This window comes from Symphalangus syndactylus, chromosome 11 (genome assembly GCF_028878055.3).
Source record: "Symphalangus syndactylus isolate Jambi chromosome 11, NHGRI_mSymSyn1-v2.1_pri, whole genome shotgun sequence".
Taxonomy (NCBI): Eukaryota; Metazoa; Chordata; class Mammalia; order Primates; family Hylobatidae; genus Symphalangus; species Symphalangus syndactylus.
Window position 1 is genome coordinate 35,112,869 of NC_072433.2, and position 24,051 is coordinate 35,136,919.

A 24,051-nucleotide genomic window follows, 5' to 3' on the forward strand; every position below is an offset into this window, starting at 1 on the left:
CAAATATTTACTGAGCACCTACAATCCCTCAAAAACTGTTCTAGAATCTAAGCCGTGGGGGTTGTAGCCATGCCCCCAGCCCACTCTTTTGCAGGAAAGACCGTGGCTCAAGGTCCCCCACATTACTAATTTAAAAAAACTTCAGTGCTCTGGCCATGGGCGTGAAGGCAAGGACAGAGACCGGGAGGATAATGAGGCCAAATAGCTTTGGCCCACCACCACCGGGACTGGCAAAGACGCCAGACCTCCTAATGCTCTTCCTTGGAGGAAGGAGCAGTGTTTGATTTGGTCAAGAGGCCAAGACTAAAAGTAAGAGGATAAACACGAGCTGGCTGGACGCGAGGCTGGCTCAGGGCAGTGCTGTCGGGCTGAGGATTCAGGGAGCTGGTGTTGTCCAAGCTTCACATTTGCGGAAACTACAACTCCCAGCGTGTCCCGCGGCCGCCCGAGCGGGCGTCATGTGATCTATGCTCACGTGTCTCCGCAGCCGGCTCGAGAAAGAATCCCCCCAGGTAGGTGGCCAGAGACAGGCTCTGGAGGGTGGAAGTGTTAGATCCCCGAGGTCTGTGGAGCCCCTCAGTCCCCGCCACCGCGGAAGAGCTCAGGCCCTTTCCCTGCAGGGGTCCAGATCCCGGCGTCCTCACCCAACGCCCGCCCCTCTGTTGCGCCGGCTCTGCCGCGCCTTTGCCCAGCCAGCGGGTCTCCACCCAGTCCTAGGCCGGGATCGAGTCCCGGAGCTCCTCCCCAGTTTACCCCACAGTAGCCCACTCTTCTCGCTCCAGGCCTGGGAATCGCCCCGCCCCGGCCTCCTGGCCCGGGTGCACCCTGGCTCACCTCACAAAGCCTCACCTCACAAAGCAGCCCACCCTTTCTATCTCAGGGCTCCAACCCCAGGCACACTCCAGTTGGGATCTGAGGGGCCTACATCGCTGGCCTGAGCATGTGGGCATCAGGCTTCTATTCTGGCTCTGCCAGCTACCGACTGTGACCTTAGTCTAACCTCTCCCTCCTGGGCCTGTTTTCCTATCTGTCCTGAAGCTCCATTCCATGAGTAAGCGTGAGAGCCGCTCAGTTTCCTCCAGCTCTGCTGAAGCCAGCACAGAAGTAGCCCAAACTCTTCCCTCTAATGACAGCAAATTTTAGGCAAAGTCTTGAGAAAGAAGAAATTGGGGCCAGAAAGGGAAGTGAGGAGAATCAGATCCCAGACCTTTGGGGAGAAGGAGCAACCCCCTCTGGCACAGCCCATCAGGGAGAAAGAGCAGGTAAGGTCCAACAATGGGCTGAGTAATTTGCCAGTGAGCAGTGGGGGTGCCGAGAGATCTTAACCATGGCAGAGAATCTGCAAGAGGTGGGACCCCCAGCTTCTGAGTTCCATGAGGACCCCAGCCTGCACTCTCATGTGGGTGGCAGGAGACGCTGGCAGATGGTGCAGGACTCGGGCAGGGGTGCCCAAGGGAAGCATTTTGGTTGGAGAGTCAGGAAGCCACACCAAGCCTTGTGATCTTGGAGGAGTCACTCTGTAGACCTCTGTCTCTGTGATGTGAGCAGGGGGGAGGAGGTGGTCACAGCTCTGGCAGTGGTCAGTTTGCAGGGTTCTTTCTCTAGCTACATTGGAAGCTTGGGAGTCCCAAGACTCTGCCTTCACTGCTCACTGCTTTGATTTTGCTGAGTTGCTGGTTGGGTGACAGGATGTGTAAGAGGATGTGTAAGCCCTGTGACATCTGACAGATCTTTCTGGGTTTCGAGCCAGCAGAGGAATGTTTCCTCTGGTGCCATGTCCCTTGGTTCCATGCTTGATGACAGATGGCTGAGAGCACATGAACTTTCCCCCTTTCCCTCTCATGAGTGGATGGTCCCCAGCTTTTTTTGTCCATCATCAGGAGGAGCGATGGGCAGTAGCCCGAGGGGTCTTGTTAGTCATTTTAAACCCCCAGTGGGCTGAAGGCATCAGAGAGGGTGGCCCAATGGTTAGGGCAGTCGTTATGGCTGAATCTGCTCAGTTCCCTTTTCTTCCCTCTGGGCTATAAAGACTAAACCGGGCCGGGGGCTGTGGCTCACGCCTGTAATCCCAGCACTTTGGGAGGCCAAGGCAGCAGGATTGCTTGAGCCCAGGAGTTCAAGACCAGCCTGGGCAACATAGTGAGACCTCCTCATCTCTACAAAAAATTTAAACACAACAGGCATGGAGGGCTTGTCACATGGGAGAAGAGTTGAGAATTGGCCTGAATTTTGAAAGGCCAATTTTGTTCCCCACAGGAACAAAAAATTTAAAAAGTTGGCCAGGCGCGGTGGCTCACGCCTGTAATCCTAGCACTTTGGGAGGCCAAGGCAGGGGGATCACAAGGTCAGGAGTTGGAGACCAGCTTGGCCAACATGGCAAAACCCCATCTCTACTAAAAATACAAAAATTAGCCAGGCATGGTGGCAGGCACCTGTAATCCCAGCTACTCAGGAGCCTGAGACAGGAAAATCTCTTGAACCCGGGAGGCGGAGGTTGCAGTGAGCTGAGATTGTGCCATTGCACTCCAGCCTGGGCGACAAGAGCAAGACTCTGTCTCAAAAAAAAAAAAAAGAAAGAAAATTAAAAAGTTAGCTGGCTGTGGTGGCACACGCCTGTAGTCCCAGGTACCTGGGAAGTTGAGGTGGGAGGATTGCTTGAGCCTGGTAGATTGAGGCTGCAGTGAGCTGTGATTGCGCCACTGCACTCCAGCCTGGGCAACAGAGTGAGAACCTATCTCTAAATAAATAAAGACTAAACCAGGGAGGGAGTAGAGATTAAAATGGAGTTTTGTATGAGTACCCTGAAATCGGAACTCAGGAATGAGGAGACTCTAGGAGAAGGAGTCTTTGGCAGATTTCGCCAGCCTGGGTGGTAACCAGCTAATAGCAGCCTCTGGGGAAGACTGCCCTGGCTCCTCCCTGCCCCCTTAGTCCCTGCCCTTGAAATCTGGCCTTCTTCCTGCTCTTTCTCCCATTAGCTATCTATCCCAGGGCCTCTGTGTCCATTGTTACCTGACCAATAGCACCAGGCTCTGGTTTGGGTTTTGTTTGTTTTTTTGTTTGTTTGTTTTGAGACAGAGTCTCACTCTGTTGCCCAGACTGGAGTGCAGTGGCCTGATCTGGGCTCACTGCAACCTGCATCTCCCAATTTCAGGTGATTCTCCTGCCTCAGCCTCCTGCATAGCTGGGATTACAGGGGCGTGCCACCGCACCTGGCTAATTTTTGTATTTTTAGTAGAGATGGGGTTTCACCATGTTGGCCAGGCTGGTCTCAAACTCCTGACCTCAGGTGATCTGCCCACCTCGACCTCCCAAAGTGCTAGGATTACAGACATGAGCCACCACGCCCGGCCCAGGCTCTGGTTTTGATTAGTTTTCTGCTCTCTGCTTGCTTAGGGCTGGAAAGTCTCAGGCATGGTGGTAGTGGGCAACATGGGAAGGGGCATCTGCAGAAATAACAGCCGCAGTGACCATTTATTGAGTCTTAAGCCCTTACTGATATTAACACACGACTCACAGGAACATATGATGTAAAGGCCTAGAGGGGTGAAGTGACTTGCCCAGGGTCACACAGATAGGCAGTGGAGGAGTCAGCATTCTGACGGCAGAACCTACTTGGAGACCCATATCACAGCCCTATCCAGGGCTGCTCTTGACCTGGGGGTGGACTTGATGCTTTAGGACCATCATTTCTCTGCAGGTCTCAGGCTATGAGCTGAACCTTGAGAACACTGAAGGTTCCTTTTCAGGGCTGGGCTCCTCAGAGCCTCTCGAGATTCTTGGAAGAAAAAAAACTGCATCTCAACTGTGTTTACCCAGAGAGCAAAGAGAATCAGTCAGGCGATAAGCCTGTTATTTGAGTTCCGCCATACCCAAGCTACCATCTTGGACCCAGGAGTGGGGCAGATACAAACAGATGGATGCCCTGTGGTCAGGCAGGCCTGGGTTTGAATCCCAGCTCCACCACTGACCGCTGTATGACTGAGGGGAGAGTGGTTATCCCCTCTGGGATTCAGCTTCCTCTTTGGTAAAATGGTGACTGTCATGTCTACCTTTTAGGGCTGCACTGAGGATTGAATGAGAAAGCATTCCATAGCTGCAGCAATAGTGGTTTATAGTAACAAACAGCACTGCATGTTTGGCACTGATCATTGTAATCTAGCCCAGGAAAGCAAGCCTAGTGGCCAGTGAGATGCTAGCACATGAGAGAGTACTGAGAGGAAACCAGCTTGAGTGGTTCTGGGCCCCTACATGGCTCCAAGAAGAGCTCAGTGAGTGACCCAGGAAATGGGGAAGAGATAGGACCTAAAAGGGTGGCGGCAAAGGAGTTGGGAGCATTCCAAGCATGGGATGAATCATTGTTTTCCTGAAGACGCAAACATGACAGGCATGGGGGCTTGTCACATGAGAGAAGTCACATGAGAGAACAGTCGAGAATTGGCCTGAATTTCGAAGGGCCTCGAAAGCCACAGAATTCAGACTCCGGGCCACCGGGAGGCGTGCTAGACTGTAATATGTTGAATCTCAGTTCTTGGTGAGGGGTCCTTTTGGGACCCTGTGGGGTGGAAACAGGCTGGGAAGCCAGACAGATCTGGATCCAAATCCTGCTATGCAACTTGCTAATATATGACCCTGGGTCAGTGATGGGATCTCTCCGAACCTTTTGACCACAAGACTGTCCTAAGGATTGAATGAGATAAAGTATCCATGAGACACCCCGACGCGGGGCCTCTCTCTAGTGCTGCTGTGTTAGTACCCGTTTTATGTTGACATCTAACTGGTCCAATGAGTCTGTATGCCTGAAGCAAGCATGATTTGCACCTGATCTGTTTCTGTGTCTGTCTCCCTATACTCTGGCACCCAGTGCACTGTCTGCACAGAGACATACCTGGGTTTGGACCCTACCCATGTGATCTTGGGAAAGTTATTTCACCTTTTTGTTCCCCAGTTCCCCCATCTTAGGATAACAGTAGTGCCTGCCTTTGTCCCATCTAGGTTGAGAAGAGTCCTAGGCTAACAGCCCCAAACAGGTGGGTGTTGCTCAGCTGCCTGGGGCATGTGGTTGTAAGGCGGAACCCACAGACCTTGCAGGAAGAAGGCTCTTGGGGCCATGGCCCAGGTCAGCATCAACAATGACTACAGCGAGTGGGGCTTGAGCACGGATGCCGGGGAGCGGGCCCGGCTGCTGCAGAGTCCCTGTGTGGACACAGCCCCCAAGAGTGAGTGGGAAGCCTCTCCTGGGGATCCGGACAGAGGCATCACTTCCACACTTGGGGCCGTCTTCATTGTCGTCAACGCGTGCCTGGGCGCAGGGTTACTCAACTTCCCAGCAGCCTTCAGCACTGCGGGGGGCGTGGCAGCAGGCATCGCACTGCAGATGGTGAGTGCACTGGCCGGGAGGACAGAGGTGCAGTTCAGGTGGGCACTTTGCCTCAAAAGGGAGGCTTTGGGTCAGGGATAGCCAGTAAGTGATACACGCACTGCTCTCCCCTCCCTCACACATGGCAGACTTGACTAATCTGTTCTAGTATTCTTTTCTCTGACCCAAATGAGGCTTCAGAAGCCTTCCAACAATCAGAGAAATTTAAACATCAATTACATCTCTAATTTTTTAGGCATACCATTGATTTTGTGGTAGTTTAAAAAGAGGGCCCTTGTCTTTTAGAACTACATACTGAAATATTTATTGATGAAATGATATGATAGCTTATATTGGCTTCACAATAAATGCAGAGTGGGAGGGAAGAGGAATGATGAAACAAGTTGGCCATGCATTGATCATTTTTGAAGCTGAGTGATGGATACATGCCAGTTCTTTTTACTATTCTCTTTACTTTTTTTTTTTTTTTTTTTTGAGATGGAGTCTTGCTTTGTCACCCAGGCTGGAGTGCAGTGGCCCAATCTCGGCTTACTACAGCCTCCGCCTCCCAATTTCAAGTGATTCTCCTGCCTCAGCCTCCCAAGTCGCTGGCATTACAGGTACCCACCACCATGCCCACCTAATTTTTGTATTTTTAGTAGAGACGGGGTTTCACCATGTTGGCCAGGCTAGTCTCAAACTCCTGACTTCAAGCGATCCTCCCACCTCAGCCTCCTAAAGTGCTGGGATTACAGGCATGAGCCATCCGCATCCAGCCTATTCTCTTTACTTTTGTATGTTTGCAATTTGTCACAAAACTTTTTGTTTTTAAAGAAAATCTCAACTCAGCATCATCTAGCAGTCTCTTTTTTTTTTTGAGACGGAGTTTCATTCTGTCGCCAGGCTGGAGTGCAGTGGCACGATCTCAGCTCACTGCAAGCTCCACTTCCCGGGTTCACGCCATTCTCCTGCCTCAGCCTCCTGAGTAGCTGGGACTACAGGCGCCCGCCACTGCGCCCGGCTAATTTTTTGTATTTTTAGTAGACATGGGGTTTCACCGTGGTCTCAATCTCCTGACCTCGTGATCCACCCGCCTCGGCCTCCCAAAGTGCTGAGATTACAGGTGTGAGCCACTGCGCCCGGTCTTAAAATTGCCTTTGTGAGATTTGCCAAGCTTGCTTTGGGCACTTGCCCAGTAAATGCTAGGCGAGCCCAGGGTGCCCTCTGCTGCCAGGCCTTTCCTACAAGCTCTTGTTCTGCCTCTGCCTGCAGGGTATGCTGGTTTTCATCATCAGTGGCCTTGTCATCCTGGCCTACTGCTCCCAGGCCAGCAATGAGAGGACCTACCAGGAGGTGGTGTGGGCTGTGTGTGGCAAGCTGACAGGTGTGCTGTGTGAGGTGGCCATCGCTGTCTACACCTTTGGCACCTGCATTGCCTTCCTAATCATCATTGGCGACCAGCAGGACAAGAGTGAGCCTCTCCCTCAGTCCCTACCCCATCTCTTTTTATCAGCCCCAGGGATCCTGGGGTGGAGGGAAAAGGCGCTGAACACCTCTGCAGGACTTACCTGGGCCCAGCATTCATCTGGCAATTCTCCCTCCAGGCAGAGGGAGGTCCTGGGGCCCAGCAGAGCAGGAAGGCCACACCCCATGGTGGCCTGGCTTGACATTCCCTCCTTCCTCCCTGTGCAGTTATAGCTGTGATGGCGAAAGAGCCGGAGGGGGCCAGCGGCCCTTGGTACACAGACCGCAAGTTCACCATCAGCCTCACTGCCTTCCTCTTCATCCTGCCCCTCTCCATCCCCAGGGAGATTGGTTTCCAGAAATATGCCAGGTTTGGAGGCCCCAGCCTGGGTCAGACAGAAGCTATGATCCTGGGCAGCTGTAGACCCAAGGGCTCCTGGGGAACCCTGCTCCTCCATGCCACCTCACCTTGGGGAGCAAGAGTAGGCAAGGCAGGGCAGACCAGGGCTTGCAAGGTTTCAGATAAGACCATCCTTTTCTGTCTCCATCATAGAAAAAGGATGCATCCATGAGAGATTCAGTTCTAAATGTCCTTTGGCATCCATGAGTAGTTCAGTTCTAAGTGTCCTTGTCAAAGAAGGAGCAGGTGGTATCTGGGTGGTGAAGGCGGCCTCCTGGCTTTCCCTGGGAGGAAGGGATTTGGGTCTCCGAGACTGTCAGCCTGGCATCATCTTACCTGCAGCTTGGCATGAAGGAAGGAGACTGGTTTCCCGTCTCAGTGTCTGAAAAGCTGTGGGATTCTAGGCTTCCCCATCTGTAAGTGCAGGGGCCATGCTCCACTCTCTCCAAGGCCCCCATAAATGTTGACACAAAAGTGTCTGTACTCTCAACCCTCTTACCTCTGGCATCTCTTAGTTCTCAAAGGCCAGGCTCAGAGGATGGGCTGCGCACAGCCCCTGCCTGGGCTGGGCCGCTCTGATTCAAGTCCCAGGTGTGCTTTGGAGCTCTGCTGTCTGCATCGTCTCTGAGCCATGCAGCTGAACCAGCACTTTCCGATGGCCAGAGTTGCTGATCGGGTCCCCTGTTGGCTATCCAGCTCCCTCCTAGCTGTGGCAGGTTTCTCTGAAACTACTTCTCAGGCATTTCCTGAGTCTTTGCTTGGCATAGTCCCCGGTTCATTCAGTGGACGCTTGTGGTCACTAGAGCTGAAGGTGGATGTCCCTAGGGGTGGAATCAGATAAGAGGCAGCTGGGGATGAGGACACTTAGTCTCTCCTTCCCGGCAGCTTCCTGAGCGTCGTGGGTACCTGGTACGTCACAGCCATCGTGATCATCAAGTACATCTGGCCAGATAAAGAGATGACCCCAGGGAACATCCTGACCAGGTGAGGGTGAGGGCCCTAGGAGACATGGAGAAGAAGCCACCACTTGGGCCCCAGCAGGTGCTGGGTCAGGAACCAGAAGGCCACACAGGTGCTCTTCTCAAGGCTCATGAGCTCATCAGGGCTGACTTGGTCATTGTAGGAAGGAGGAAAGAGCCCCTGATCTGATGTTACTGGAGGGAAGAGCAAGAATCAGAGACAGGAGGCACTTTGCCACCCACATCCAACAGATGAGCCAGTGTGAGGCTAGGCCTTGGGTCATGGAGGAACCTGAGGGTGGGATTGCCCATGTTTCCAGCATGTGCTTATCTGTAATTTCTGTATCTTTGAGGGTGAATTTATTATTTAAAAAAAAAAAAGGGGGCCAGGCGCAGTGGCTCACGCCTGTAATCCCAGCACTTTGGGAGGCTGAGGCAGGCAGATCACGAGGTCAGGAGATCGAGACCATCCTGGCTAACATGGTGAAACCCCGTCTCTACTAAAAAAATACAAAAAAAATAGCCGGGCTTGGTTGCAGGCACCTGTAGTCGCAGCTACTCGGGAGGCTGAGGCAGGAGAATGGCACGAACCCGGGAGGCAGAAGTTGCAGTGAGCCGAGATCGCGCCACTGCACTCCAGCGTGGGCGACAGAGCGAGACTCCGTCTCAAAAAAACAAAACAAAACAAAAATAATTTCCTTTTTTTTGAAAAGAACAAACCAGTAAAGCAAAAGCCCCAGTCCAGAAGCCAGGAATTCTGGATTTTGGCCCCAGGGGCGCTTTTCTGAGCCTCTAGGCCCCCTCCCAGGGGAGCCTGGGACATAGGGGTGCCTCTTCTCCCTGTTCCCAGACTTTCGTGGGTTAAACCTATAGAATGCCAGTTGCTGGAGACCGTGGTGGGCTGAATGAAGAGTGAGGGCGTGGGGTGGGTTGATGGCTGTGAGGGGTTCCCAGGTGGCAGCACCTTGTCTGTTTGTTCACAGGCCGGCTTCCTGGATGGCTGTGTTCAATGCCATGCCCACCATCTGCTTCGGATTTCAGGTGCCAGTGCCAGTTGCAAGGTCCCTGCTGTCCTCTTAGATCACCCCTCCCCGGGATGGAACCCAGGAAGGAGGAGGAACCCAGGCAGAATGGAGGAAGTCCTGGGGGGAAGGATGGAGCAGGGGCCTCAGGACTTGCCCCTTGTCCCTGGGGTCTTTGTTCCCAAGGTACCTTCCTGGGGAAACTGGGGGTCAGGTCATTTCCCCACCATGATCGTGCCCTTCACCTGGACAGTGCCACGTCAGCAGTGTGCCCGTCTTCAACAGCATGCGGCAGCCTGAAGTGAAGACTTGGGGTGGAGTGGTGACAGCTGCCATGGTCATAGCCCTTGCTGTCTACATGGGGACAGGTGAGTGCTCCTCCCCCAAGACCTGGGACTACAGTGCTCTCACTTCCACAGGAGTCCCCAGGTCCTGGGGCCCAGCTTTCCTGGGGACAGCCCTGCATTCCCAGCATGACTTGTACAGGCATTGGCTTGAACTTGGCCTGCCTGGGGCCTCCTCCTGCCAAGATGAGAGTGGCGTATTCATCCATTCATTCACCAGTTCTAAGTTGGTGCCTAGGAAGTGCCAGGAACTGTTCTCAGCGTGGGGGATGCCATGAAGAGAGATAGAGCTGGTCTTGCCCTCATGGAGTTGACATTCTTGTTGGAGTGACAGTCATGCAGGAGTAACTAGGGAATCAGTAAGGAATTCCAGATGGTGGCGAGCATCCTGATGACAGTGAAATAGGGAAGGTGTGTTTTGTTTTGTTCTATTTTATTTTGTTTTGAGAAAGGGTCTCAGAAACTGTCGCCCAGGCTGGAGTGCAGTGGCATGATGATAACTCACTGCAACCTCAACCTGCCGAGTTCAAGTGATCCTCCTGCCTCGGCCTCCAGAGTAGCCGGGACTACAGCCATGTGCCACTGTGCCCAGCTAATTTTTTTTTTTCTAGCAGAGACAAGGTCTCACTATGTTGCCCAGGCTGGTCTTGAATTTCCTGGGCTCAAGCAATTCTCCTGCCTCGGCCTCCCAAAGTGCTGGGGTTACAGGCATGAGCCACCAACCCAGCCTAAAATGGGGAAGGTATGAATGGGACTGGATGGGTGGCTTTGGGAGTGGTTCACAGAAGTTTCTTCTCAGAGGAGGCCGAAATGATGAGAAAGAGCCAGAAAAGGAGGAGCTGGGGAAGAAGGGTTCTAGACAGAGGAACCACAAAACACCAAATCACTGAGGCAGGGCCAGGAAGAAAGTCTGTGTGGCTGGAGTGGTGTGTGATAGGGGCAGGTGACAGGCAGTGAGGCCAGACAGGCACTGGCAGCCAGATCCTGTTGGGCCTTGAGGGCTGCTGGGAGTCAGAGAGGAAGCGTTTTAAGCAGGGGTGTGGTTCGGGGAAAGATGGCTCTGGCTGCAGTGTGGAGAGTGGTTGGGATGAGGGAACAAGTCTAGGAGACCCCAGAAGAAGGATCCCCTGAGTTCTTTCCACGGATGGACCATAGGAGCTGCCTGGGCCAATACTGTTCTAGCCGCTGAATACACAGCCAGGAACAAGAGAGGCAAACAGCTAAATCTCTGTTCTCCTGGGGCTCATGTTCTGGCTGGGGAGACAGACAATAAGCCTGTAAAAATTAATTATTATTATTATTGTTATTATTTTTATTATTGTTTACTTAAAGACCAGTGTGATAATACAGTTAAAAAAAATTAGAAAGCGATGAGGCTGGTCACAGTGGCTCACACCTATAATCTCAGCTATGGGAGGCCAAGGTGGGATGTTCTCTTGAGCCCAGGAGTTCAAGACAGGCTGGGCAACATGGTGAAACTCCATCTCTACAAAAAATTAAAAAATTAGCCAGGTTATGGTAACATGCACCTGTGGACCCAGCTACTTGGGAGGCTGAGGTGGGAGGATCGCTTGAGCCTATGAGATCAAGGCTGTAGAGACCCATGATCATGCCATTACACTCCAAACTGGGCAACAGAGTGAGACCCTGTCTCTAAAAAAGAGAGAAATGAGTGTTAGGAGACAGGCATAGTGGATCATGCCTGTAATCCCAACACTTTGAAAAGCTGAGATGGGAGAACCACTTGAGGCCAGGAGTTCAAGACCAGCCTCCGCAACATAGTGAGACTCATCTCTACAAAAATTAAAGAATTAGCCGGGCATCGGCCAGGCATGGTGGCTCATACCTGTAATCCCAGCACTTTGAGAGGCCAAGGTGAGTGAATCACTTGAGGCCAGGAGTTCGAGACCAGCTTGGCCAACATGGCAAAACCCTGTCTTTACCAAAATTACAAAAATTAGCCAGGCATGGTGGCAGGCGCCTGTAATCCCAGCTACTCGGGAGGCTAAGGCATGAGAATCGCTTGAACCTGGGAGGCCGAGGTTGCAGTGAGCCAAGATCACTCCACTGCACTCCAGCCTGGCGGAGAGAGTGAGACTCTGTCTTCAAAAAAAAAAAATTAGCCAGGCATGGTGGCATGTGCCTGTAGTCCCAGCGACTTGGGAGGCCAAGTCAGGAGGAACTTGAGTCTAAGAATTCAAGACTACAGTGGAACTATGATTGTACCACTTTACTCCAGCCTGAGGGACAGAGCAAGATCCTGTCTTTAAAAAAAAAAAAAAAAAAAAAAAAAACGGCCAGGCACCGTGGCTCATGCCTGTGATCCCAGCACTTTGGGAGGCCCAGGCAGGCAGATCACATGAGGTCAGGAGTTCGAGACCAGCCCAACCAACATGGCGAAACCCCATCTTACTAAAAATACAAAAATTAGGGCTGGGCGTGGTGGCTCACGCCTGTAATCCCAGTACTTCCCGAGGCGGGCGGATCATGAGGTCAGGAGTTCGAGACCAGCCTGGCCAACATAGTGAAACCTCGTTTCTACTAAAAATACAAAAATTAGGCGTGGTGGCGGGTGCCTGTGTAATACCAGCTACTCGGGAGGCTGAGGCAGGATAATCACTTGAAACCAGAAGGCAGAGGTTGCAGTAAGCTGAAATCGCACCACTGCACTCCAGCCTGGGTGAAAGAGGAAAACTCCATCTCAAAAAAAAAAAAGAAATTAGCTAGGCGTAGTGGCAGGTGACTGTAATCCCAGCTGCTTAGGAGGCTGAGGCATGAGAACCCAGGAGACCAAGATCATGCCATTGTACTCCAGCCTGGGCACGACAGAGCACGACTCCATCTCAAAAAAAAAAAAAAAAAAAATTGGCCGGGCATGGTGTAATCCCAGCTACTCAGGTGGCTGAGGCAGGAGAATCACTTGAACCTGGAAAGTGGAGGCTGCACTGAGCTGAGATCGTGCCACTGCATGCCAGGCTGGGCAACAAGAGCGAAACTCCATCTCAAAAAAATAAAAAAGAAGAAGGCTGGGTGTGGTGGCTCACACTCTGGGAGGGTGAGGTAGGAGGATTGCTTGAGCCCAGGAGTTCAAGACCAGACTGGGAAACATAGCAAGACCCCATCTCTACAAAAAAATTAGCTGGGTGTGATGGCATCTGCCTGTAGTCCTAGCTACTGGGGAGGCTCAGGTGGGAGAATCGCTTGAGCCGAGGAGGTCAAGGCTGCAGTGAGCCATGATCACACTACTGCACTCTAGTCTGGGTAACAGAGCAAGACTCTGTCTCAACAAAGAAAAGAAAAATAGGACACGGTGATGTGAGAGAGTACCGGGGATGGGGGTCATTGTAGATGGACTGGCAGGAAGCATTCTCTGAGGAAGGACATCTAAACTGAGACCTGAATGATAAGGAGATGGCATCTGAAAGTCTGCCAGACAGAACAGTCAGTGCCAAGGCACTGAGGTGGGAATGTGCTGGGCAAGTTCAGGCTCAGAAAGCTGGGGGCTGGAGGGCTTCCAGCGATGGGGTATGAGAAGTCAGGGAGGGAGGCATCTGATCGGAGCCCCATCTCCCACTCTGAGCCTCCGTCTAAGTGTCCAGAGCTGCTGCAGCAGCCTCCAGGCTGATGTTGCCCCTAGGAGGAGTGGACAGTCCACCCCACTACCCTCCCAGGGTTGCCCTGACCCAGCTGTCCCTGCCCACAGGCATCTGTGGCTTCCTGACCTTTGGAGCTGCTGTGGATCCTGACGTGCTCCTGTCCTATCCCTCGGAAGACATGGCTGTGGCCGTTGCCCGAGCCTTCATCATCCTGAGCGTGCTCACCTCCTACCCTATCCTGCACTTCTGTGGGCGGTGAGCCCCCTTCCACTCCCCAGGGCCCCTCCGAGCCTGTGAGCCCTTCCAACATGGTCCTTTGGCCTTGTGTGGACCCCATCCTGTAGAAGGAGAAACTGAAGGCTGTAGAAAAGAGTTGGTGCCTAGGATGGGTCCCTACATATCCCAGGCCAGGTCTCAGAAGTGCCCTTTGTCCTGGGGTCACCAGAACATTCCGTGAGTCCTGTAAGAATCTCTATCCAGGGCATGGTATGGTGGCTCACGTCTCTAAACCCAGCACTTTGGGAGGCTGAGTCAGAAGGATCACTTGAGCCTAGGAGTTCAAGACCACCTGGGCAACCTAGTGAGACCCCCATCTCTACACAAAATAAAATAAATAGGCAGGTGTGGTAGCATGCACCTGTGGTCCCAGCTACTTAGCCACTTGGGAGGCTGAGGCAGAAGGATGGCTGGAACCCAGGAGTTCAAGGCTGCAGTGAGCCAAGATTGCACCACTGCACTCCAGCCTGGGTGAGAGAGCCAGACCCTGTCTCAAAAAAAAAAAAAAAAAAAAAAGAATCTCTATCCAGATCGTTTCCTGAGCTTTCACATGGACACCCTGCCCTTTAGATACCCCAGACAGTTCCTTTTAAGGAAAAAACAATATCAGTTTCCATGTGGTGTAAAGCAAAGTGCTAAGCTCTCCACATTCACCATCTCTAGTCCCCATGGTAAACAGAGTGCTGGTGGCCCGTTTTACAGTAGAGGAAACTGAGGCTCAGGAATGGGGCTTTCCCGGCAGTCTACCCAGTTAGGGGTCTGGCTCCTGTGAGCTAGAGGTGGGGGGCTGCTAACAGCAGGGGCACTTCTAAGCCCCTCTCCATGTGGGCAGGGCGGTGGTGGAAGGCCTGTGGCTGCGCTACCAGGGGGTTCCAGTGGAGGAGGACGTGGGGCGGGAGCGGCGGCGGCGAGTGCTGCAGACGCTGGTCTGGTTCCTGCTCACCCTGCTGCTGGCGCTCTTCATCCCTGACATCGGCAAGGTGATCTCAGTCATTGGAGGCCTGGCCGCCTGCTTCATCTTCATCTTCCCAGGTGCGGACCCCTGGCGCCCCATTTCACAGCCCCACAGCACAGACTCCCAGGGCCTCCCTAGCCTCGGCTCCCTACTTGCTCAAAACATGCAGGAGAGAGTAACCGCCAGCACTAATTGATCACCCTCCTCGCCTCTGTACTAGCCCCTATCCAAGCATTATCTCCTGGAAAGAAGGTGTAGTGGAGATCACACGTGGGGCTCAGAAAGGGTCACAGACTTGCCTAGAGCTTAACAAACTCAACTAGTAACAAACCTTTTCCATCCCACACTGTCTGGGTCCAGAGTCTATTCTCTTAACCATTCATTCAGGTGTCTGCTGCTCCCTGACTATGGGGGATCTATCTGGCTGGTTCAGCCCATTACAGCCCAGAGGGCAGTGGGGTCTGGGGTGGCACCCTGACACAGACATCAGGGAACCTGGGTTCCAGACACAGATCTACTGCCAGATCCCTGGAGAACTGTCCTGTCTGCCCAGCCACGAGTTCCACCCTTACCCAGCTTGTGTCTATCCAGGAAGCCACCTTCAAAGCCCCAGCTACTCTGCTTGGAGCAGGGGAGCCAGATCTGCTCGGAAGTGTACTGGGAAGACCCCTGGGGTTGGGCCACCACTGAGTCACCATTGAGTGCTGTCCCTTTAGCTCCAAGTCTAGCATGCTGCCCAAGGGGTCTTGTCAGATGCCAGCCTGTCATGGGAGAGCAGATGCCAGACGACCCCAGCAGGATGTGGTGTTGGGGGCAGAGATGGAATTTCTAGAAGAGTAAACATGGGCCTTTCTCCATCCAGCACTGCTTCTTGGGAAAGGGGGTGGCTAGGAGGGAGGGAGCCCTCTCCCCTCACAAATGCTCAGGGCCACTTCTTCTCTTTTAGGGCTGTGCCTCATTCAAGCCAAACTCTCCGAGATGGAAGAGGTCAAACCAGCCAGGTAAAGCAGGGCCCAGCCCTTGATCTGCTCAGGGAGGCTCTGGATTGGAACGTGGCTTTGTAGGGGCCTTAAAACAGATAAGAGTCAGAGGCTTGTGTACTTAGAAATCATGGGGTTTTGTTTTGGTTTTTTTTTGAGACGGAGTCTCTCTCTGTCGCCCAACCTGGAGTGCAGTGGCACGATCTCAGCTCACTGCAAGCTCCGCCTCCCGGGTTCACGCCATTCTCCTGTCTCAGCCTCCTGAGTAGCTGGGACTACAGATGCCTGCCACTGCGCCCAGCTAATTTTTGTATTTTTAGTAGAGACGAGGTTTCACCATGTTGGCCAGGCTGGTCTCGAACTCCTGACCTTAGGTGATCCTCCTTCCTCGGCCTCCCAAAGTGCTGGGATTACATGCATGAGCCACCACACCCAGCTGGGTTTTTTTTTTTTTTAATACTTTTGAAAATTGGGTAGTATGCTAGTTGTTAACAATTTAAACATTAATAAAGGGCTTAATAGAAAAAGATGGAAGTCCCTCTTCCCCCACAACCCGCTTGCCCCCACATCCCTTCTGAGATAGCTCCATGTTACCAGTATGGTCTGTGTCCTCAACCACTTCTGTACATGTGTGCATGTCTGTGTACACATAGCTATGCAGATGTATACACAGATGCAGGGCTCTTGTTTTGTGTTATGAAAAATGGTTTCAGCCAGGTGCAGTGGCTCACGCCTGTAATCCCAACACTCTGGGAGGCCAAGGCAGGTGGATCACCTGAGGTCAGGAGTTTGAGACCAGGATGGCCAATGTGGTAAAACCCCGTCTCTACTAAAAATACAAAAAATTACCTGGGCATGGTGGTGGCCACCTGTAATCCCAGCGACTCAGGAGGCTGAGGCAGGAGAATTGCTTGAACCTGGGAGGTGGAGGTTGCAGTGAGCTGAGATAGCACCATTGCGCTCTAGCCTGGCGACGGAGTGAAACGCTATCTCAAAAAAAATAAAATGGTTTCAGGTTCAGGTTTAGCTTTCCTGTTCTAGTCCCTTTGTTCCAGTTTCTAGTTAGGTCTCCACCCCTTACAGTCCCATATTGCGTTCAAACAGGTTTTCTCAAAGCTCTTACCCCACCTTTCTCAGCCTATACCCCCACTGCCTCAGACCCAGACCCCGCCTCCCCAGCTCCTATAATTTGTCCCACACCCTCTGTAATGATCCCCTGCTCTTCAGCAGGACCTGGCTCCTGGGCTTCTCTCAGCCCTTTCTGGCTATCAGCTTTTTCCAGCCTCCTCTTCCATATCCCTCCACTGACCAATGTCAGTCCACACCAATCTGCATTTTCTGGACTTAAAATTAGTATTGTATAGACAGCAGTTAATTATCTTGCCTTCCCAATGCTTTCATTTCTCCCTCTTGTCTAGGTGGTGAGCTCAGGGAGCCCCCCAACCCCCAGTCTAGTAGTGGAACAGTAGTTACCAATTGAAGTAACTGACATTCTTTTTTTTTTGAGATGGAGTTCGGAGTTTTGCTCTTTTTGCCCAGGCTGGAGTGCAATGGTGTGATCTCGGCTCACCAACGTCCTCCTCCTAGATTCAAGTGATTTTCCTGCCTCCTGAGTAGCTGAGATTACAGGCACACGCCACCACGCCTGGCTAATTTTGTATTTTTACATTTATTTTTATTTTTATTTTTGAGATGGAGTCTCGCTCTGTTGCCCAGGCTGGAATGCAGTGGCGTGATCTTGGCTCACTGCAACCTCCGCCTCCCAGGTTCAAATGATTCTCCTTCCTCAGCCTCCTGAGTACCTGGAACTACAGGCATGCGCCACCACACCCAGCTAATTTTTTTTGTATTTTTAGTAGACACGGGGTTTCACCATATTGGTCAGTTGGTCTTAAACTCCTGACCTCATGATCCGTCTGCCTTGGCCTCCCAAGGTGCTGGGATTTCAGGTGTGAGCCACCATCCCCGGCTTAATTTTGTATTATTAGTAGAGATAGGGTTTCACCATGTTGGCCAGGCTGGTCTTAAACTCCTGACCTCAGGTGATCTGCCTGCCTCAGCCTCCCAAAGTGCTGGGATTACTGGCATGAGCCACCACGCCTGGCCACTGACATTCTTTTTTACCATCCAAAATATTTAACGGCCTTAGGAGGAGTATTGCCCCCTAAAATCATTTGAAGACAGATCTCAGGTCCCATTTGTTTATTTTGTTCAGGTAGTTTTTTTAAAACCTCTAGACAGCTCGAAGGCCAGAAAAAAAAGAAAAAAAAAGATTTGTTTTGATCTTCAAAGGCCATATGCAAAAACAAGGACTGAGTTCCCCCCAACACTTTTTCTTTACAAGACGGGGTCTCACTATGTTGCCTAGGCTGGCCTTGCACTCCTGAACTCAAGTGATCCTCCTGCCTCAGCCTCCCAAAGTGCTGGGATTACAAGCCTGAGCCATGGCATTTGTTCTGCCACTTGCTTTTTTTCACTTAACTGCATCAGCATAAGAAGATCTGCTGCTTTTTAAAAATTTTTATTTATTTATTTATTTTAAGAAAGATTGAATGACGGAGTCTTGGAAGACAAAAATACTAAAAAAAAAAAAAAAAATTTTGTCCAGGCCCTGTGGCTCACACCTGTAATCCCAGCACACTGGGAGGCCGAGGCGGGTGGATCACTTGAGGTCAGGAGTTCAAAACCAGCCTGACCAACATGGTGAAACCACGTCTCTACTAAAATTACAAAATTAGCCATGCGTGGTGGTACACGTCTGCAATCCCTGCTACTTGGGAGGTTGAGGCAGGAGAATCACTTGAACCCAGGAGGCAGAGGTTACAGTGAGCTGAGATCATGCCATTGCACTCCAGCCTGGGCAACAAGAGTGAAACTCCATCTCAAAAAAAAAAAAAAATTTTTTTCAGAGACAAGGTCTTGCTCTGTCATCCAGGCTAGAGTGCAGTGGTGCAGTCATAGCTCACTGCAGCCTCAACCCCTGGGCTCAAGTGATCCTCCCACCTCCGCCTCCCAAGTAGCTGTGACTACAGTCATGCACCACTATACCCAGCTACTTATTTTATTTTTTGTAGCGGCAGCATTCTTTTCTGTTTTGTTTTTGAGATGGAGTCTTGCTTTGTTGTTCAGGCTGGAGTGCTGGAGTGCAGTGGCGCGATCTCGGCTCACTGCAACCTCTGCCTCCTAGGCTCAAGCAATTCTCCTGCCTCAGCCTCCTGGGTAGCTGGGATTACAGGCGCCCACTACCACGCCTGGCTAATTTTTTGTATTTATGGTAGATACGGGGTTTCACCATGTTGGCCAGGCTAGTCTCAAACTTCTGATCTCAAGTGATCCGCCTGCCTTGGCCTCCCAAAATGCTGGGATTACAGGCGTGAGCCACCGAGCCCGGCCAAGACAGTCTTTTACTTTGTTGTCCAGGCCCGTCTTGAACTCCTTGGCCTCATGTAATCTCCTGCATCAGCCTCCCAAAGTGCTGAAATTACAGGTGTGAGCCACCACACCTGGCCATGCTTTTTCATTTTTAAAATGGCTGCAGAATATTCTCTTGTATGAAACTGTCCTTAATGTGATATTCTTATACTTCTTGGCACACGCGTTCAAGGAGTTGGGTAGGATCAGTTCTTAGATGGAAACTGTGAGGTCACAAGCCATGTTCATTTTACTTTGGCACATGGGTTCAAATTATCCTCCAAAAAGGCAGTGCTAGTTAGAGTTCCAGCAGCAGTGAATGGGAGTCCCCTTTTCCTCACACCCCTGCCTGTACTGGATATTACAGCCTTTCTAAGTTTTACTAGACAGATGGACGAAAAACACATTGTTTTCATGTGTACATTTCCCTGAATAGTAGAAAGCTTAAGAACAGGTGCATGCTTTTAAAAAACTTGTTACATAAAAGGGCCAGGTGTGGTGGCTCACACCTGTAATCTCAGCAGGCAGGTCACATGAGGTCAGGAGTTTGAGACTAGCCTGGCCAACATGGAGAAACCCCATCTCTACTAAAAATACAAAAATTAGCCAGGCATGGTGGCACATGCCTGTAATCCCAGCTACTCGGGAGGCTGAGGCAGGAGAATCGCTTGAACCCAGGAGGTGGATGTTGCAGTGAGCCGAGATTGCACCACTGCACTCCAGCCTGAGTGACACAGCGAGACTCCGTCTCAACAACAACAACAACAAAAACTTATTACATAACAATACTTGTTCATTATAAAAAACTTTAAAAATACAAACATGTTGGCTGGGCACAGTGGCTCACACCTGTAATCCCAGCACTTTGGGAGGCCAAGATGGGCAGATCATCTGAGGTCAGGAGTTCGAGACCAGCCTGACCAACATGGTGAAACCCCATCTCTACTAAAAATACAAAATTAGCCGGGCATGGTGGCACCTGCCTGTAATCCCAGCTACTTGAGAGACTGAGGCAGGAGAATTGCTTGAACCCAGGAGGCGGAGGTTGCAGTGAGCCGAGATCACACCATTACACTCCAGCCTGGGCAACAAGAGGGAAACTCTGTCTCAAAAAAAAAAAAAAAAAAAAAAACATACAAACATGTCTAAAGAAGAAAAAAAATCGGCCAGACACAGTGGCTCACGCCTGTAATCCCAACACCTTGGGAGGCCAAGACAGGCAGATCACCTGAGGTCAGGAGTTTGAGACCAGCCTGGCTAACATGGCAAAACCCCGTCTCTACTAAAAATACAAAAATTACCTGGTTGTGGTGCTCGCTTCGGCAGCACATATACTAAAAATTACCTGGTTGTGGTGGCACATGCCTGTAGTCCCAGCTCAGGAGGCTGAGGCAGGAGAATTGCTTGAACCCCGGAGGCGGAGGTTGCAGTAAGTGGAGATTGCGCCACTGTACTCCAGCCTGGGTGACAGAGCAAAACTCTGTCTCAAAAAAAAACAAAAAGAAGAAGAAGAAGAAAAAAAATCACCCTTTATTTCTTTTTTTTTTTGAGATGGAGTTTCACTTGTTACCCAGGCTGGAGTGCAATGGTGCGATCTCTGCTCACTCACTGCAACAACCTCCTCCTCCCGGGTTCAAGCAATTCTCCTGCCTCAGCCTCCTAAGTAGCTGGGATTACAGGCGCCCACCACCACACCCAGCTAATTTTTTGGGTTTGTTGTTGTTGTTGTTTTGAGATGGAATCTCACTCTGTCACCCAGGCTGGAGTGCAGTGGTGCGATCTCGGCTCACTGCAACCTCCCAGGATCAAACGATTCTTGTGCCTCAGCCTCCAGGGTACCTGGGATTACAGGTGCACGCCACCATGCCCAGCTAATTTTTGTATTTTTGGTAGAGACGGGGTTTCACCGTGTTGGCTAGGCTGGTCTCGAACTCCTGACCTCAGGTGATCCTGCCCACCTTGGCCTCCCAAAGTTCTGGGATTACAGGCGTGAGCCACCACACCCAGCCGTTTTTTGTATTTTTTTTTAGAAGAGACAGGGTTTCACCACGTTGGCCAGGCTGGTCTCAAACTCCTGACCTCAGGTGATCCACCTGCCTCGGCCTCCCAAAGTGCTGAGATTACAGGCGTGAGCCACTGCACCCAGCCAGAAATCGCCCTTTTTCAATTCCATTTTATCCCTCTTGCTGTTATTGGTACATACATTTGCAGATGTCTGCTTTTTGTTTCCTTTTTTTAATGAAATAGACCACATTCCATGTGACCTGCTTTTTTCTGAACATCTTTCCATCAGGATGCCTACATTCGAATCCTGGCATGATGTGACCAATCAGTTACTCCCATTAGATCTTGGTCTTCTTACCTATGGACTAGGGACAATACACCTGGCCCCACATTACCTTCGTATTGAAGTCTTTGGGAAGTAGGAAGTGCTCTACCAACAGGAGAAGTGCGATAATTACACTAATTAACAGTTATATATATTGAAGTCTGCAGTTATGGGATGGGATGACTGATCAGACCTCTCTCACCCTCTGTTCTACAGCTGGTGGGTGCTGGTCAGCTACGGAGTACTCTTGGTCACCCTGGGAGCCTTCATCTTCGGCCAGACCACAGCCAACGCCATCTTTGTGGATCTCTTGGCATAACCACTGCCTCCCAGGGAACACAAGGCCTTTGCCATTGGCCGCAGGAACCCATCTCTTAGAGCTATGGGGCCATGCTTAGCCCACGATCATTCCAACTGGTGGGATGACATCCGGACATCCTCTTCCAGGGAGTGGGGCAAACTCAGGCCCCACACCTCTGGACAGCTCAAACCCAGTCGCTTTCCTGTTCCCCGGTCCTGGCAGTGCCGTGGATGGCGGCAGGAAGTCTCACATCATAGAGGAACCTTCCTCCTCTCCCAGTTCTCAATTTCTCCATGCCTGGAATCCATGGGTGAAGAGAATCGGTAGATCTCATAAGAAAGAATCCAGTCTGACTTCCCTCTGGAGAATGACTATGGACAGAAAGCCACCATCCTCCACAGAGCACCCTGTCCTGAGTAGGGGCTGTGCTCATTACCCCAGGCCAGTGGTAGCTTCTTCAGGAGTCTGGCCACTTCCAAAGGTAGCACTGAAGTCGTGCAAATGCATAGTCAGGTAGATTCAGACCTTGTCCACACCTTCCTGGGCAACCCCCACCATGAACCTATCAGCCTCTTTCCCATAGCTAATAGACATTTCCCAGGCCTTGAGGGGCCCCACCCTGTCTCTTTCATCAAACCTGATGGTCCAGGCTGGGCATCCCTCTCCTCCTCCATCCCCAGACCTCACCAGGTCTAATGTTTACAAACGGTGCCAGCCCGGCTCTGAAGCCAAGGGCCATCCCGTGCCACGGTGCTGTGAGTATTCCTCCATTAGCTTTCCCCATAAGGTTGGGGGTATCTGCTTTTCTGTCTGAGACGGGCCTCTCTTTTCAGAGGCCCCAGGGTGGGTGAGGGAGAAGGCTGAGAACCTTTCAGACCCTCTGTGTGGGCTGGGCTGGTCAGAATCAGGGTGTACCTCCCCAACACCTTCTTTTTCAGTGATGTTTTCTCTTCTCCCTCCCTTTCTTCTGCCTCCTCCCCCGCCAGCCCTAGCGTGACTACCCAGAGACAAAAAAAAAAAAAAAAAGGCAGGACTGGGCACGGTGGCTCGCGCCTGTAATCCCAGCACTTTGGGAGGCCAAGGCGGGCAGATGACTTGAGATCAGGAGTTTGAGACCAGCCTGGCCAACATGGCAAAACCCCATCTCTACTAAAAATACAAAAAATTAGCCAGGCATGGTGGCAGGCATCTGTAATCCCAGCTACTTGGGAGGCTGAGGCAGCAGAACCGCTTAAACCCAGAGGCAGAGATTGCAGTGAGCTGAGATCGTGCCATTGCACTCCAGCTTGGGCAACAAGAGTGAAACTTCATCTCAAAAAAACAAAAACAAACAAAAAGGCAGCTAGGTTGTCACTGATGGGCAGCATTTGAGCCTGCCACACTGGCCTGGAAGTTTCCCTTCCAGTCTGGATTTTGTCTGCTCCTTCCTTCCCCCTCACTCCATCACCTCTTCACCTCCCATCCCATTTCACTGTGTAGCTCAGTCTCTCCCACGCACATAATTGGGAGCAGTGTGAGCTCTTACCAGCCTCCTGAGCAACGCATGTCCGTCAGGCCTGGCCTCAGTGGCCAGCCACATTGATGTCACACTGGAATTGTTACCCCACACAGGGTGAAGAGATAGGCTATCTCCCCACCTCCCACCCCACTCCCCACTATATTCCCGTTTTGACCACCTCAGCCCCTCAGCTGCCCCCTCTCACTTTGGCCAATCCCAGGCACCAATCAGACTTCCTCTTCCACCTGGAGCCCCTAGCATTTCCTTGTCCCCTCTTCCCCAAAACCTCTGTACAGGGTATGAGAGGGACCCCCTGCCCAGCTGCCCACCACTCAGGGCAGTCTGATCTAAGAAGCAGAAGCCGGTTGGAGGCTGGCTGGGCTTCTGTCCAGTCCCCAGATGGATAACCTGCCTTTTCTCACATCCCCTCTTGGTGCCTGATCTTCTCTGCCCCTGGGGCCAGACCCACTGTGCTGTTTTCTGTCAGTCTCTGGCACAGCACCAAGCTCTGCCAGCACCAGTCCCTGACAGGGCTAGGAGGACAATCTGGTCAGCAGGGCTGCAGTCCCTCAGTGCCATGTTTCGGGGGTTGAGGGATGTAAGTGGAGTCATTGCACAGAGACAGACCAGTCAGAAGGAGCTGGAATCTGGCCTCTTGTCCTAACCTCAGGAGCCCCCTCCCATCCTCTCCCCACCCTCCCTGTCGGGGTACTTCACTGTTTCTTTTCTACTTGTGTATACCCGGGAAAGGGAAGATGGTTAATAAAAGGGATTTGTGCTGCTGAGCTGTGTCCCCTGTGTCTGGTCCTGGGGACAGAGTCCGGGCCATTGCCAGGAGGAAGAAGGGCTGGGGTAGGAGGTGTAGATGGCATGTCACTGTCTCTGACCCCTATCTCCGGAATGGCACCGCCATGCTCCCTCTACCAAGCAGGGACCTGCAAGTGGCTCTTGCCACCCCTGCTTTCTTCCACATTCTACCTGTCCTTCTCCAATGACTTAGGAATGTATCGCAGTCTCCAATCCTGCGACCTCTGCCTTCACTCAAGCCCTCACTGTGTCTTTCCTGTGCCTTTGTGGTCTCAGACTGTCCCCCTGACTTCAGATCTTGGCAAGAGCTTCAAACTCCTGAGTATCCACCCCCATCTTTTCAGAGGCAA

General features: G+C 51.8%; 1 protein-coding gene and 1 pseudogene across 4 annotated transcripts; both read left to right on the forward strand.

Annotated features, from left to right (window-relative positions):
• Positions 1–24,051, forward strand: part of LOC129493310 (transmembrane protein 254-like) — a 214,345-nt pseudogene that overhangs the window by 131,536 nt on the left and 58,758 nt on the right.
• On the forward strand, positions 448–23,679 carry SLC38A7 (solute carrier family 38 member 7). 4 transcript variants are annotated; one of them, XM_055299296.1, is made up of 12 exons: positions 459–512; positions 1,039–1,262; positions 4,996–5,380; positions 6,632–6,830; positions 7,052–7,193; positions 8,109–8,207; positions 9,166–9,223; positions 9,458–9,572; positions 13,252–13,399; positions 14,253–14,452; positions 15,322–15,376; positions 21,312–23,679. In XM_055299296.1, the coding sequence occupies exons 3-12, from the start codon at positions 5,111–5,113 to the stop codon at positions 21,412–21,414; spliced, it is 1,389 nt and encodes a 462-aa protein (XP_055155271.1). In that variant the 5' UTR covers positions 459–512; positions 1,039–1,262; positions 4,996–5,110; the 3' UTR covers positions 21,415–23,679. The 4 variants fall into 4 exon arrangements, with proteins under 4 accessions (XP_063467902.1, XP_055155271.1, XP_055155273.1 ...); XM_063611832.1 differs by lacking the exon at positions 1,039–1,262 and having other exon boundaries at positions 448–512; XM_055299297.1 differs by lacking the exons at positions 459–512; positions 14,253–14,452 and having other exon boundaries at positions 702–1,262.

What these genes read in the sequence shown, in the direction of transcription:
- SLC38A7 (XM_063611832.1), top strand. Translation starts at nt 5,111, where the DNA reads ATGGCCCAGGTCAGCATCAACAATGACTACAGCGAGTGGGGCTTGAGC. An exon ending in GGTTTCCAGAAATATGCCAG is followed by an intron (nt 7,194 to 8,108) that starts GTTTGGAGGCCC and finishes CCTTCCCGGCAG; the next exon opens with CTTCCTGAGCGTCGTGGGTA. An exon ending in GAAGAGGTCAAACCAGCCAG is followed by an intron (nt 15,377 to 21,311) that starts GTAAAGCAGGGC and finishes TCTGTTCTACAG; the next exon opens with CTGGTGGGTGCTGGTCAGCT.